Source organism: Catharus ustulatus, chromosome 8, assembly GCF_009819885.2.
Source record: "Catharus ustulatus isolate bCatUst1 chromosome 8, bCatUst1.pri.v2, whole genome shotgun sequence".
Taxonomy (NCBI): Eukaryota; Metazoa; Chordata; class Aves; order Passeriformes; family Turdidae; genus Catharus; species Catharus ustulatus.
Window position 1 is genome coordinate 2,594,489 of NC_046228.1, and position 16,743 is coordinate 2,611,231.

General features: G+C 46.4%; 1 protein-coding gene across 2 annotated transcripts in view; it reads right to left on the reverse strand.

The window, feature by feature from the left end:
* The window catches only part of DOCK1 (dedicator of cytokinesis 1), a 246,904-nt gene extending 233,813 nt beyond the window's left edge, over positions 1 to 13,091 (reverse strand). For both annotated transcript variants that reach the window (XM_033065521.1, XM_033065520.1), the window contains exon 1: positions 12,947 to 13,091. In XM_033065521.1, the coding sequence (XP_032921412.1) occupies positions 12,947 to 12,992 (46 nt within the window). In that variant the 5' untranslated portion in view covers positions 12,993 to 13,091. The remainder of the gene's footprint in view (positions 1 to 12,946) is intronic.
* Positions 13,092 to 16,743: the final 3,652 nt, after the last annotated feature.

Sequence of the window (16,743 nt, forward strand, 5' to 3'; positions counted from 1 at the left end):
TAACAAGGACAGCCTCAGAATCCCCAAAATTCAATCAACAGCAAGGACAGCTCCAGGAGAAGCCACTGGGCAGCCCCTTTATGACAACATGGAAAAAGCTTTCCTAAAATCTAATCTAAATGGTTGATTAAAAGGATTATTTTTATCTCCCATTAAACCTCACTGTGCTGCAATGCCAGAAATGAAGGAAGGAGAAAAACAGGGAGCAATTACCCAGGATGTAAGAGCCAGGCAACCTGGCTGGGGGGGAGGAAAATACACACAAAAATATTCTAGACATTCAGATAGAGGGACAACTGTGCAAAGGGGAAAACATTAATGCCTGTAACAAAGAGAATCCCCAAAACTCCATCAACAGCAAGGAGAGCCCCAGGAGCAGTCCCAAATCCTCTCCCTTGCCATGGCAGGAAATTCCTATTGCACTGAGCAGAACTGTGCTAAGAGGATCTTTTACCAAGCATTACTACAGCAGTGAGCTTAATGGCATAGCTGTATTTTACCAGGCATTTCAATGACTATAAAAATCAAGTTCAACACACTGAAACTGCTCTTGCACTGCTGTGGAAACAGGAAGAAAATGACAATTCAGTGCTACACCGAGCTGCTGATGCAGAGCACAGAGCCTAAAGCGAGGAGGAAATGAGGTGATGGGAAGATGCTTTCATTTCCTACTGTTCTTCCTCCTCTGTGTTTCTACAAGGGAAAACAAAATCAAAATTCCTCTGGTCCTTTCTCAGGAAAGCCTCTGGATTGGGAGAAAAAAAGATGAAGGAGTTTGAGGCTTTTTACACATCAAACCTTACTCAATTCCTTTTTTATTTTTGCCATCACCTTATCAGACTGTCTCCAACAGCAAGACAGACCCCAAGTGAAATAAACCCTGAGGAACTTGTTCTGCTTCACCCAAAAGAACACCCAGAGAGAGGAGTGACCTGCTGAGAGCCCCAGTGTGACCCACCAAACACCCAGGCTACGGCAGAAATGGGAAACCAGGAAATTTTGAAATGGGAATCAGCGACACTCTTCTCGAATTCGCACCTCCCACCGGAACTGGGAGCGAGTCAAACAGCACTGAATGCACTAAAAGAAGAGCAGCATTTTGAAAAAAAACAGGGAAAAATTGTTTTTCTCCAAAGCAGGGGCAATCACATGCTGCAGGCAGCTTCCAGCGGACTTGGCTCGGCCACTGGCCCTAACAAAGGGTCACTGTCCAGCTCCCTCTGACTGGGGCAGCTCTCCCACAGCTCATATCCTGCAAATCCATTTTTCCCACCTCAGGGCAATCCTGTGAACCCACACCCTTTTTTGGGTTCATTCTGAAAGAAGAAAGGAAAGGTAACTGATATGATCATTAAAGCCCCAGCACCACATTTTGCTCCATAACTTCACAGATTTCTGGGAAAGGAAGAAAAACCAGAGTAGAGGAACACTCTAAATCTCTGCTTCCAGACACTGAGCTCCACAATTTTGGAGCAATTTTGGCACAGTAAGAACCCACCTGTATATTCACAACCATTCACTTCATCATGAGTTAACTTAATAATTCTAAAACCTTTTCTAGCTTAATCACAGAATATTCCAAGTTGGAAGGGACCTACAAAGATCATCAAGTCCAACTCTTTTTTATTATTAAAATTTATCAACTATTTTTAATATGCATATAGTATAATAAATTAATATTTTAAAGCTGATGCAGCCCAGTAATCAATCCCAGATGTACACAGGAATTCCCAGGTGAGAACTTGGTTCCCCACTGCTAAGGCACCCCTCAGTCTACTGAAATACATCAAAAATAACCCTTATAGCTACTTCCCTCACTGCCCTGAGCCTCAGAATTACCCTTGTTAGTTCAGAATAGCTCAAATACGTAACTCCTTCCTTCCCAAGCATAATCATCCAAGGAAAATGTATTTTAAAAACCCCCTGATGGTGTCACATTAATGCCAGGAGGGTGATTAAAGTGCCACTAACCCAGCAGCAACTCACTAACCTCTGCTATAAGAGAGGGATTATTTTGATTATTCTTTCCCCCTTTTTGGCAGGTTGTTTTCCCAGCACCACTCCAAGAGCTGCCTGAAAAGGGGTGAGGCATTAGCACCCAGCACATGCCTGGGGCAGAGCAGGGGCCAGAGCAGCTCCTGGCCAAGGAGCAGATCCCTGCTGCTCCCAGCACTGCTCCACTGCAAACAGAGCTTAAGGGGATTGATTTCCCTGCCATGACCCCCAAAATCTGCTTCAATTTCCAGTTTCTGTTTGGAAAGCTCCAACATGCAGCAGAAGTTTGTGCTAGACTGGACAGTGTAACTTCACCTTAAAGCATTTGCTTCTCTGACTGAAAAAATACTGCATTAATCTAAAATGAGTGGTTTTTTCTTATTTCTCAACTATTCAACTCAGTTCTACTTGCAGCACCTCTACCTCAAAACAGAATTATTAAAAAACCAAATTAGTGACAGCCAGCACACTCCACACTCAATTCATGTGCAGCAAACCAGCTTGTTTTTAAATATAAATCACAAACTTGCCCTGGCTAGCTTTGGTGAACACATCCTCTGAGCCACCAGGAGCACCCAGCAGCAGGACCTGGGTTGGAAAAGGTGAGGAGATCATTTGTGCTTTTCCTGGAGGAATCTAACTCAATCCTCTTGCTAAGCAGCCTTCAGTGTTCTGGAGAAAACTTCAACTTTCAAAACATTTCTTGCTCCATGAATGGTCCAAGAGCAAGAGGAAGCTGCTGATGCAAAGGTAACAACACAAACTCTGTCTTATGCAGATACAGGAGGAAGGGAAACCATTGTAGAACTCGAGATTTTATTGATGATCACCAATATTTTACTTTCACTAAGCTTACCCAGGCATTTCTCAAAGCTGTCACTACCCATCTCCTGAAAGCCTCAGCTGGCACACAATTATTCTAGCTCCCTGCCACAAAATTATTTTTTATTTTCCACACTTTTTATGTAAATGTTATGGAAGCAGCCAGACAGCACTTTACAAATATAATACATGAACTCCTGGTCTTAAAAGTTTTTATCTTGATTTAAGATCAGCACGCTGGGTTATAGATGCTATCACACTCTGACTATAAAAGCTTGCAGTTATGCCAATATTTTAAATATTCAAGCCCTAAAAGTATTAAAACTCCTGGTTTTCAGCCAAGAACACGTTCACCTTTGTGTGCTCTAACTGTGCAAACTGCAGCTGCTGCAGGAACCCGAACTGTACTTTGTGTTTAAGGCAAAAATCTGAACCAGTTCCATCACTCATCACAGCCCAGTAAATAAACAGAGGCCTCCTCTGCAGCACAAGTGATTGTTAAAAATCTGTTAATAAATCACTTCAAGAATACATTCAACTAGAAAATCAAACCAGAGCTGAGCCCACACAAAACTTCCAACAATGTCAGCAGCACCATAACTGAGTCATTCTCTCAAGTTTTTACTGAAATGTGCTTATCTGGCTAGATCCAGTCTTTATTTTTTGGGAATACAAATTCCTACCCCACAGAGCTCAAAGCAAGATACTTCAGTCACTCCTTGAAGACTCAGCTGAATCTTAAATTTTGGGATTTTTCCCAAAAATGTTTTGCTAATCTTAAAGGTCCTTTCCAACGATGATGATTTCAGGCTCACCCAGTCCAACAGTGAACAGCACCATGGTCACACCAAACCATGTCCCCAAGTCACATCCACACATGGACCCCTCAGGATCCCTATTACCCAGATAAACATCTAATGTGCTTTTTAAATCCTTTTAGAGTCTCAGCTCCAGTCAAACACTCAAGAACACAAGCAACAAATACAAATAAACAAAGCACAGTGTAATAAATATCAAAAGAATATTTGGCTCTGCATTAAAAAGTTTGGGGTTGGTGTTTTGTCCCGTCTGACTCATGCACTGTGGAAACTATTGGCCAAGAAATATCTCTGCACCACAAAAAATATCTGTTCTCATCTCCAGCCCCTTCACTGTGAGCAAGGACAACTGTTTTCTCACAAAAAAAACCCCAACAAAACTCAGTGACTGAAATATCTGGAAAAAGGATCTTTACTCACTGCTTTGTCACATGTCACTAAATTAATTTTAAGAAGATGTCAATGTTTGTGAGGCAGTCCCAGTGCTGCAGGAATTCTGAGCTGCTCTTGTGCACACTCCTGCCATAGCCTGGATGAAAAGTTTGGTTCCTTTATGCCCAATGTCAGTGAGCAGCATGAAAGAAGTGCAGAAGAGCCCAGTGGAGGTGACACAGAGGTGGGACACAGACTGTCAGCAGCTGCAGATGGACAAAGCTGGATCCTGCCATGCCAAAATAAACCTTCTACAGATCAACTCTGATGAGAAACTGAAGCCAAAAGACCTCCAAAACTAAAAAATTAAAAATGCTACGAACCACTTTTTTTTTTTTTTGAGTCACACCATTTATCCTTCACACTGGAAACTTCTGAGACAACCCACAGAAGGAAAACAAACACCAAAAAACAAACCCACAAGTTACACCAGGCTCAGACAGAAGGAAATAAAATAGGCTCTCAAGTCTATTCCATATAAGATTCATGGCAGAAGAAAGTGATGGATTGATGGAAACACCAACATCCACCAGTTGTGGCAAGAAAAATGTAACAAGTAAAACTGGGAGTAGATTAATGGGAAAAAAGGTGAGCAGGAAGGAAGGAATTCCTGCAGAGATGACAAGGCAACAGGTGATGCCTGCAGAAAATTGGTGGAAATTTGTGTGTAATGACAAAAGAAGAGCTAAAAGGGAAAACAAAAAAGGCTGGACACCAGGTAACATCACCACTACCACAGGTTAGAGCATACTAAAGGCTTGAGTGTAAGCATTATTTTCTACACTAAAGCTACAAATGAGCCACACATTGATGCAAAAGAACAATAATTCTCCCACAGCCCCCCAAAGCAGCAGGAAAAAGTCAAAGTCAATCAAGCAAGAGCTGCTGGACACATCCTCTTTTAGCTCTTCCCATTACTCAGAATACAGTAATTAAAGTAGAAGATGTCATGTTGATGTCAGCTTTCACTCACACACTTCTATTTTGAGAGATTAACCTCATATTTATCAACAGAAACATTCCCACAGGCCCTTATCTCTAACTTTCCTGGCCCAGTGACACATTTCAGCATCTCTCACAGCCATGAAGCTGCAGTGTTTCAGAGGACAGCACTTCCAGAGCCCTTCCAGTGCTCCACAATCCCAGGCATGGCAGGGGCAGGATTTCTCACTGCACTCATATGCACAGCAGATTTTTCTGAAAGCAAGCGTCCTTTTCAACCGTTCACCATCTGCCTCAAGACTCAGAAACTCCAATTCTCATCAACAGCTTCCATCTGGCTCAGCACTGAGAGATTTCCTGTGTCAGGGTCTACTACAGGAGCACTTTTTTCTGTTACCAGTTGCTTCCACTTCATTTCTGACACACAGACACCGCACACTCAATAAAAGCACCCAACGCCATGCCCTGAACCATTCCCTGCTGCCAACATTTTTTCCTGCAGACCAGCTGGCACTATTGGGAGGATGCTCAAGGCTAAAGCAGCAGCTGGGAGGCAGGGAAGCTGCTGCACACAGGTAAGGAGTGGAGCTTTCCATAATCCTGTACCTCTGCAACTCCCAGAGGCACCAACAGCACCAAGGCTGGCTGTGTCCTCTCTTAATTCTGTTTTTAATTCCATTTATGAAAATGGGGAAAACCCTCCTAATCCAGCACAGCTGAAGGTCTTTGGGTACAGTGTGGGTTCTCTCTCCAGGACACTCAGGCCCCACTCCCTCCACAGATGTTATTTGATTTTATTCCACGCAGCTCCAGTGACGCCGGCACTTCCGTGCTTTGTTTGGACAAGCAGGACAAGGAAGGCAGAGCAAACACAAACACCTAAGGCTGCACTCCCAGACTGCAGCTGCGTGCCTGGAGAGGCTCTCAGGTATTCCAGAGCCTCTCTCCAGTCCCAAGTGCCCACCTTGCACTGCCAAATTTGCCAAATGCTCTGCCACAACCAGCCAGAACTCCCCAGGTCAAGCCAGGAGGAAGAGAATCCCTGATGCCATCCCCACTGGGACTCCTCAGGGATAACAGGATTTGCCCAAAAACCCCCACACCTGCTCAGCCAGGCAGCTGCTCCAGCAGCTCTTCCACCTCAATACTCAATAATTTGTGCAGCACATCCATAAAAGTGGCACAGCTACTACAAGAGCAGGGATGTACAGAGTGCCTCAAAAACCCAAGTGCCTACAAGCACAAACATTGATTATGTGCAATTTTGCTGCCATTCCCGTTCAGAAATTACACAGCAAATCCTGTTCCAGTCACTTGTTGGTATTTTCTACTGGGGAACACAAAGACATTTTGCTACTCCAACACCCTCAGGCAAAATCAACCACCAAAAGCCTCTGCAAACATGTTCTAAAAAGGGTTGTGCTCAAATAATATAAACAGCACTTGAAATAAGGCAGCAGTGCTAAAAAATATCATACAAAAAACCCCAAATTCATGCATGGCAGCCAATGCTCTCCATCCATTTGTTTTGTTATGTATATGGTACATGATTACACATAATAGTTCTCAATGTAATTATTTCAGTTTAGTTACAAAGCTCTATGGAGCAGAAAAATACTTCCAGAGATATTTCATATTTCTGCTGATGAAACTGAAATGCAGCAACTGCTGCTTCTTGTGTTGCAAATCTTTACATCAGAAATCAGATTTAATGCACAAATTACATAAACATGGGCAGATAATTCTATAAATACATAAATGTTTGCACAACTACAGTCTGAAAAGGGAAACAAAGTTTCAGAATTACAAGAATTATCTCTTATTGAGCATTTTTTTGGTTTAAACAGGGCATGATTTTAATTCCACCCCTCACAAGCTCAAGGAGGAAAGTATTCCAATAACTCATCAAGGAATTCATTAAAACCTTACTCAGAAAATGACTATTGTCAGAACAGCCTGGGGGGCTACCACAGGCTAGAAAATAGGATTAAAACTGCTTTTAAGCTTTTAAAAAAAAAAAACTGACTTGTCAGTGGTCCATCACCCTGCCAAAGAACACCCATAAGGAGGAGCAGCTCCACTGGGTATTTTGAGGAAGTTTTGGTTGTGCAGGAAGTCCAAGAGAGGCAAAAGTGACAGTTTTGATGGAATAAATACTTTCAAACTGGATCAGAAGCGGTTCCTTCTCACAGCTCCCATCCAATTACAGCCTCAGCTGTTTATCTACAGCTGGACACAGGTGTTCAACAAGAGCTATTGGATTTCAGTCCTGCAGGATGAGACAAAGCAAAGGATCCTCCCTGTGCTCCAGAGCCAGCACAGGACAAACTCCAGAAACACCAACATTTAAAGGAAAAATTATCCCAACCCTTATTCCTGTAGCTGCAAGTTGACAGAGGGGCTTCCTGGTTTGACTTTGAGTTGCCTCAGCTTTTTGTTTTCCCTGTTCCTTGAAAGTTTTGCCTTTGCAGAAAGGAAAATGCCTTTGTAACACAAGGAAATCTGTGCCAAGTGGGGCAAACAGCCCAAAATTAGCATTGTTGGAGAGCAGCTAGGTCAGGCGCTTCCAATAGAACAATAAAGGGATCATCACAAAACCCACCAAGGTGCTACTTGAAACCAGAGAATCCCAGAATGGTTTGGGTTGAAGGGACCTCAAAGCTCATCCATCTCCATCCCTGTCCCAGAGTGCTCCAACCCCATCCAACCTGGCCTTGGGCACTGCCAGGGATGGAAATACCAAATCAAACACCTTAAATCAGCCCCTGACTACTGTCACTGCCATACTGCATACCATGTAAAGTGTAAAACCTCACTTTTCTACCTCCTCTTTTATTTTATAGGATAAAGAGTAAACTTAGCAGCTGGAAATTCCCTAAACTGACTGAAAACTTTCTTTGCAAAGTTAAATAAAAGCTCTGTATTACGGCCATAGGAGCTGGCTACCTACTGAAATCAGGTTATGCTCCATGAGAGGAAACAAAAAAATCCTGGAAAATCCCATCAGGAATCATTTCTCAGAACAATCCCAGCTTGTAATATTGTTGCTGGCCTGGATGAAAATAAACAGAAACCCACACTCCCCTGCACTTATCTGGTATGGCTATCCCTCTCCAATCTGTTGTTTGCAACAAGTGTTTATTGACAGAGAACAAGAGCAGCTACTGAGTAAACTGGGAGGAACTGAGCACATGCCTGCAGTCCAACTCGGGTCATTGCTGTGGGAAGAGGGGTGGGACAACCTCCAGCCCCTTCCCTCTGCTCCAGGAGACACCAGGGATGGGGCAGCACAGAAATGCATCCCCTCAGCAAGCAGGGAATTCAAGGTATTGTAAAACAGAAGCAGGGAATGATTTGGGTTGGAAGGGATAATAAAGATCATCCAGTGCCACTCCTCCCATGGGCAGGGACACCCTCCAGGCTGCTCCAACCCCAATGTCCAACCTGGCCTTGGATATTCCAGGGATCCAGGGGCAGCCACAACAAATCTGGGCAGCTGTGTGAGGGTCTCACCACCCTCCCAGGGAACAAATCCTTCCCAACATCCAATCTAAAATTGTCTGCTGTCATTTTAAAGCCATCTTCCCTTGTCCTGTCACTCCATCCCTCATCAACTGTCTCTCTCCATCTTTCTTCAGGTACTGGAAGTCCACAATGAAGTCACCCCAAAACTCTTCTGAACAACCCCCCCAAGTTCTCCCAGCCTTTCCTCACAGCAGAGGGATATAACAAATAGAACCCTAATCTGGGTGCCCACGTTGGCTCTAACAAACTGAACCTGCACCTGCTCACTCCAACACTGATCAATGCAGCAGCGAATCTTCCATGGACATTTTAATTTTACACTCTCACTTTTACTCCTTGGGTTTGGGGTGTGTCACAGCCCTGCTGTCACTAACAGCAGTCACCTCTCCTGACCTGCCAGGCAGCTCCAAACCTCACAGCACAGCAGCACTAAAATCACTAAGATGCATTCCTAAGATTCATCCTTTTCTATTTCCTCACAATATTTCCTTCCTTGCTCTAAGGTACAAATATGCACAAGATCATCACCTCAAGCAAGAGTCTCCACATGCCACCACAGCCTGGACTGTAACTCCAGGGTTCACAAAAGCCTTAAATCTGTCCTACAGCAACACAGTCCTCCCTGAAGCAGCAGAGGAGCAGCAGCAGTGCTTGGCTGTAGGATTTCCTGTGCTTTCACCAGTTCTCCTCTTCACAAATTCTATTCCCCCCCCATTCAAAAATATTACAAGAGCAGAACTTGGCTGCAAAACTTTTAAATCATGATCCTCGTATCACCTCATAGTTCACCAACTCATTATAGCCATGCCCTATAATAAAATCAGTATTTCTATAAAACTGGTTTGAAGGCACTTCCACAAACCCCTTTGGAAAAGCTATCTCAATCTCAGAAAGGTCTTCCAACACCCTGACCATGAAGTGTGGCCAGTGCCCTCATCTAAAATTAAGCTTGCTATTATTTGGCAAGCCATGACACACAATAAAAACTCACCAGGAACAAACAAAAATACTGGAACTCACTGAATTTGGGAAAGGCCACCAAGACCATCAAGTACAAGCCCAAACCCCACCTTGTCAGCAGCCCAGAGCACTGAGTGCCACATCCAGTCCTTCCTTGGACACCTTCAGGGATGGGGACTCCAGCTATGGAACTGGGAAGTTCTCTGATCATCCAAGGGCACGTGGCACTAATTTTCTTATTTCCCCATTTATTCAATGAGGAAAAAAAAAAATTAACCTACCACAGCAGTTGTCTATTTATTCCATATGGACACAAACCTTTGGACATTTTAAATACAATATTTTTTAACCACAGTAGCATCAGTTCTACCTCTCCCTGAAGTTCTCAGCATAAAGGAAAAGGGGCAAAGAACAGCAGAATTCAGGATTTGGAAGCTGCCACAGCCACTGTGCACTATCTCAGACCTCCCAAAGCAATTCTTTACATCCCTTTTCCCCAGCAGAAGGAAAACCACCAAAAGTACAATTTTCACACCACACTAAAAGCAGGGAAAGAAGGGAGACTGAGCAGCCACACTCCACAGCCACTTTGTGACACTGAGGGGACACGAGCAGCTCTCAGGACATTCTGGAAGCCTCTGATGTCCCCTGGAGGAAGCCACACACCCACATGGTCCCCTCCACACAACCACAGTCCTCCCCAACAGCTCAGGGCAAGGGCTGAGATGAAGGACAAGGATCCAGAGCACTGGGACAAGCCTCTCCAAGGAAGCTGATCACTTCCCTGTTTCGTGTGGCTCCCCATATGTTAACCTAATATCTGTATTATCCCATGAGATCCACACCCATTCCTGCTGCAGCCTCCCGCACGCCCTGAGCTCTCAGGAAGCGGAGCTGAGTCACTCTCTCAACTGCCTGCTGAGATAATGCCTCTGCACAGAGGCTTGGGGCAGCAAATTCGCTTTACAGGCATGCAGCAGCATCCCCAAATCCCCCTGTGCCACGGGGGGAGTGCTCCTTAACACACCTGTGTCCCACCAGCTGGCACTGCAGGCTTCTTGGTATAATTTGTTCCAGCTGCACCACAACCAGTAAATCTTCAGGTTTTCAGATGTTAAGAAAACTCTGTTGTGCATAGGGATGTACCAGAGGAGGTGGAAAAGGGATAGAAATGTGTTATATAAACAGATGTGTGTATTTCATATATACACATTTCTGTACATAGACATATCTTTCTGAGCTCCCACTGCTGTGATACAACAAACATAACCACAACACACCTTCCTGTACTTCTGCACACAGAATCCCAGAATATCTGGGGTTGGAAGGCACCTCTGCACATCATCCAGTCCATCCCACCTGTCACCTGGAGCAGGTGACACAGGAACACAGCCAGGTGGGTTGGGATGTCTCCAGAGGGGAGGGCAGATGTTCCAGAGCTCTGCCACCCCTCATGGAAAGAAATTCCTCCTCACATGGAGGTGGAACTTCTCCTGGTTTAGTTCATGGCCATTGCTCCTCATCCTGACACTGAGCACCACTGGAATGACTGTGGCACCATCCTTTTGGGGATATTTGCATGGATTGATGAGACACACAACGGACTGTACATTATCTTTCACCAAGTCCCATTAGAATTCCTATTAGAGATTTTCTCCCTGTCAGACAATACTGAGTCAACATCAGGCCCCAGGGCTGGTCATGGCAAATAGGAAGAAAAATATTCTCAAGCACAAATTTTCAGGTTAACAGTGACATCTCCAATTCTGTTTGGGACTACATAACTGTTGCATCAATTCTCCACAACCTCCATCTTCCACAAGCAGCAAAAATTAAAACATCAGAAGACTCACAGCGCCTGTTCTTAACAACATAAAGGTCCATAAAACACATAGAACCAAACTGAATATTCATTTTCTTTAGGAGGACTGCAAAAAGAAGCTATCCCTCCCAAAGCAGCCTGTAACAGAATGGCACAGGCCAGGGAATCCAAAGTTCAATTAGCTCTAAATCTGATTTATGTCCTTGTGACACTTCATCCACTTTCAACCCTCACATCCCTGGCATTCAGCAGAGAAATCCCCCAGTTTGATGAGGAAAGGAAAACAAACTACCAGAGAAACACAAACCTATTACAAAACCATTACAAACTTTTCTGCAGAGAGGCGGACACAAAAAATACCAAGTGAGCACACCACCTTGTGCTTTTTCAAACTAGGAGTTATTTATTCTTAAGTTCTGTTTAAATCCAGTTTTCTCACTACACATGCAATCCCCACACTGGAGATGCAGACACACAAACATCTTGTAAAACCATCAGTCTATTTCATGTTTGTTTTCCTTTTGTTTCATGTCCCTTTTAAATCAATTTCAAAACATTCCTGGAAAGCTGGGCCGGGACTCACCCCCAGCATACAGAGTTCCTGCAAAAGGGGAACTTGCTTTCCAGTGTCTCTCAGCTCACACTACGTGACAATTCGGACATTCCAAAATACCCATCCCACAGCAGAGAGATAATTTAGAAACTTAACACACAGCTGCCATGGGTGGCATTTGTGCTTCCCTGTGTCTGTCCTGCATCCTCAGTGCTGGAACTGCCCACACGGTGTAACTGGGATTTTCTAACAGCTTTTAAAAGTCGAGCTGTGCTTTTCTAGGAACATGCACACAGAATTTAGAATTAATTCCTACAATTCGCTCAGGTTTTACTCAGCCCCAGAAACTCCCCTCTTCGTGCTCGCTTTGTTCATGAGGTTTAGCCGCGGGTTTGCACAAAAAGTTGTTCACAATCAATCCAGCCCAAGAACTGTGGTGTGCATTGAACTTCGCGTTTCCCACTCGAACAGTCAGATTTATTATTTCCTTCCCTCAGACAAACGCTCATTCACGCCAATAAAGTTCTGTGCGCCGCAGCCCCAAAATAAAACCTTTTGCTCCGAACATCTCTGGGCTCGTGCGGGGCCCTCCCGGCACAGCCCTGCCCGAAGCTCTGCGGGGCTGGGGCGAGCGGGGATGTCCGAGGCAGCAGCCGGGAACAATCCCCCTCTGTTCGGGAAGGAAGCAGCGCTAGGAAATGGATCCCAGCGCGCAGGGAAAGCCCTCATCTGTATGAACATCACACTGCCGCACACCACGGAGGGACAGCACACAGGGCACGGGCTGGGCTCCCCTCGGAGCGCATCCACAAACCAACTCGGGGCTTGGGCGCTGGCGGAGCGACGGGAGCGCGGCGAGACGCGCAACTTCTCCCAGCGCTCCCACACAACTCCTCGAGTTCCTGGGAGCCAGGAGGAGCCGGGCGGGGCAGGCAGGAACCGGAGGGGAGCGGGGAGCAGCGCGCTCCATCCCGGCCGCGGAGCGCAGCGCGGAGCCGGGCAGGGACGGGACGGGGAGGCCGCGGCCGGGGGGTGCCCCGTGCGCAACAGGCGGGAGCGGGGCGGGCGCGTCCTCACCTACGCCGTACTTCTCCTCCCTTTTGGTGGGCACCCAGCGGGTCATGGCGCCGGGAGCCGCCGGGATGCCAGAGCCCCGCTCCCTACGCCGCCATTTTCCGACCGCGGGACGGGAAAAGTTTCTCCCGACGATGGAGTCATGTGGTGCGGGCGGAGCCAGCCCGGCCCGGCCCGCCGCCCCTCAGCGTGCCCTCCGCGGCCGGGCCGGCCCCGCTCCGCTCCGCACAAAGGGAGCGCTGCGGTGGCACCGCTTTATTCCGGCTGTGTCCCCGCTTAGCCCCGCTTGTGTCGCAGGTACCTGCCCGGTTTTGTCCCAGGTGCACGCGGTGGTGTCCCAGGTACACCCGGTTATGTTCCGGGTACCTCCCCGTCTAGCCCTGGTTATATCCCAGGTGCACGCGGTTGTGTCCGAGTCTATTCCTGCTTTTGTCCCAGGTGCACCCGGTTTGTCCCAGGTGCCTCCCTGCCTGTCTATCCCCGGTTACGTCCCAGATGCACTCGGTTGTGTCCCAGGTCCCTCCCCGCCTAGCCCCGGTTTTACCCCGGGTGCACCCGGTTATGTTCCGGGTACCTCCCAGCCTCTCCCGGTTATCTCCCGGGTGCATCCAGGTGTATCCCAGGTCCCTCTCTGCCTATCCCCAGTTGTGTCCTAGCCTATCCCTGGTTTTGTCCTGGGTACACCTGGTTATGTCCCAGGTGCACTCGGTTGTGTCCCAGTCTATCCCTGGTTTTGTCCCCGGTGCACCCGGTTATGTCCCAGGTGCATTCGGTTGTGTCACAGGTCCCTCCCAGTCTATCCCTGGTTTTGTCCCGGGTGCACCTGGTTGTGCTCTAGGTCCCTCTCTGCCTATCCCCACTTGTGTCCCAGCCTATCCCTGGTTTTGTCCCAGGTATACCCGGCTGTGTCCCAACCTGTCCCTGGTTTTGTCCCGGATACACCCGGTTATATTCCGGGTACCTCCCAGCCTCTCCCTGGTTATGTCCCAGGTACACCCGGTTGTGTCCCAGCCTATCCCTGGTTATGTCTCGGGTACACCTGGTTATGTTCCAGGTCTCTCCCAGTCTATCCCTGGTTTTGTCCCGGGTACACCCGGTTATGTTCCAGGTCTCTCCCAGCCTATCCATGGTTTTATCCTGAGTACACCCGGTTTGTCCCTCCTTGCCTGTCTATCCCCGGTTACGTCCCAGGTGCACTCGGTTGTGTCCCAGTCTATCCCTGGTTTTGTCCCGGGTACACCCAGTTGTGCTCTACCCGAAAGTTTCTGCCTTCATCCTCCCCGGGGATGCAGCTTTAAATTCAAGTTTTTGGGGCTTTTTTTCCAATGTGTGGTAGTTGGAGCGAGATGCACGTTTGGAGGTTGCCGTGGGAGCTGGACGAGCAGAAGCGGGGCTGTAAGGACATTATAGGGTTAAACAGGGCTAAGTGTGGTGGTGTCTGTGTTGGGAAAAACCCGATCAGGAACTGATGGAGAAGGGCTCGGAGGTCTAGTGTTCAGAGCTGGGCATGCCTCGGTCATGTGGGAAAAAAACCTCGAGTCCTGGATTGATCCCACACGTGGGCAGTACAAAAGAGGGGAATTCTGTCCTTGTGCCCAGCTCAGGTGAGACCCCACTGCCGAGCTGCCTGCAGCCCTGGAATCCAACATCCAAAGGATGTGGAGCTGCTGGAGCCAGTCCAGAGCAACTCATGGATGTACCCCAAGGGCTGGAGCCCCTCTGGAGCCAGGCTGGGAGAGCTGGGGGTGCTCAGCTGGAGAGGAGAAGGGTCCAGGGACACCTCAGAGCCCTTCCAGAGCCTAAAGGGATCCAGGAGAGCTGGAGAGGGACTGGGGACAAGGAGTGGAGGGACAGGACATAGGGAATGGCTTTAGCTGGAAGAAGGTAAATGTAGATGGGATTTGGGGCAGGAATTGTTCCCTGGGAGGTGGGGAGCACCTGGGATGGGATTCCCAGATTTGCTGTGGCTGTCCCTGGATCCTTGGCAGTGCCCAAGGCCAGGTTGGACATCAGGGCTTAGAATATAAAGATTATAAATCTTCTAGTTTTTAGACTGAAGTCCAAAATCGTGTCCAAATCTAGCATCTCCTGGCTAATCAAGTGTGGAATAAATGATTATGAAAGAGCAAGCAAGGGAAATGAACTTTCTGTTCCCAATCCCTCTAGTCTTGGAGACATCCAGGACCATTATTTACAAAAAAATTTAAAACCTTTACGAAGCAGAAAATAAAGTGTGTAAAAGTCAAGAAACAGTAGAGGGATAACACTTAAAAGGAATAAAGAGAAGTGAAATGACTGACTGGCTGTCATTTGGTGGGATTAGTCCTCTGCCAAAGGGGAAGCCCTGTAGCACAAATTTAAGGATTAAAATAGATCCAGGACTGAATCTTTTTTTCTCCTTATTTTCTTTGTTATGTGGATGGCAAGGGACCAGTTTCTGCAACAGCATTTTTGCTGTCAGGTTTTGAGATCAAGTACTCAGCCCCCTGAATGAGTCTGCTCCTCTTTCCATGTACCTTCCCTTTTCCCACCCTTGGGATATCACCAACATGTTCAAACTAATCTAGATTTTCTTGTAGCTGTCCTGCAGAATCCCAGGGGATTTTGATGCAGCCAGCTCCTGCACCTTTGTTCATTCTGCCCAGGAGTGAGGACATCAAAAGTTTTTCAGTCATGGCTTGTCCTTGTTATCCTGCACTAATGGATCAATGATTTTGAGCCTTCCCAAAGACAACTTTACAAGGGAGCTCTTTGATTTCACACCTTTATTTTCATAAGGGAAATCAAAGTGAATTGACTGAAGTGCTGGATGTGCTCGCTCTGTGCCTGTAGTCACCTTTGGTTTTCCGCACCAGGGAAAGTGAAATGCAATAATATTTATTTCCAGCTATGAATGTTTCACCCTTTTATACAACTGGTGTGTTATCTTTGTGGTGCTCCTAAATATATGCAGCAAAACTGCCAGAGCTGCTCAGGCCTCAGGTGCTTTGGGGATTTTTGAGGCTGTGACTGGAACAATCTGTAAATCTGGAAGCTGTTTGACTTCTCATTTACATCACTGATAACCTATGGTGGCTTTGCAGGTCTGGGGTGTGAGCAGGGGACACAAAGCAGGGCACTGATGTTAATTTAAACCTGTAATTAGTTAATAAATGAGTTATTGCTGCAGTCTGTCCTTTCTGGGCCTCAGGGTTCAAAGCTGAGGTGTTTTTGTTTCTGTTCTGAGGGAGCACTTGAGTTTCCCTTCATGGGCAATGTGCTCCTGCCAAGCTTTCTTCAGGTGTTAACCAAGAGTTAAATTAAATTCTCCCCCAAATTGGCACTCCTTAGTCCCAGCTTACCTCTATATCTGCACAAAATGGGAATTATATGGACACCAAAGATCAAGTACAAGCCTAAGGCAGGAAGCACCAGGTTCAATAAAATGAAAGTTAAAGAATTACTTATAACTTCTACATATTAAATCCATGCAATAGCACAATTTATGTTGGAGTCAGTGAAAAAGAAGAGGTCTGTCCTGTTGACTGATCATGATCTGTAACAAATATAACACAGCTGATCCCCTGACCAACATAAAGCCTCTCTGCTACTGATGAGGGTCTATATTCATTTTACTGTTTTCCACGTTCTCATTTTAATGAAAATGTGTTACAAGTAGGGCTAATGCTATTAAAATTGTGATAGCCAGTAAAAAAATGCTTCTAATTCACCATGCATAAATATCCCAGTGCTGGGGTTTTACAGCTAGGAAAAAATGGTAATTTTTGGACTGTGATATGGAGAAAATAAAAGATTTTTAT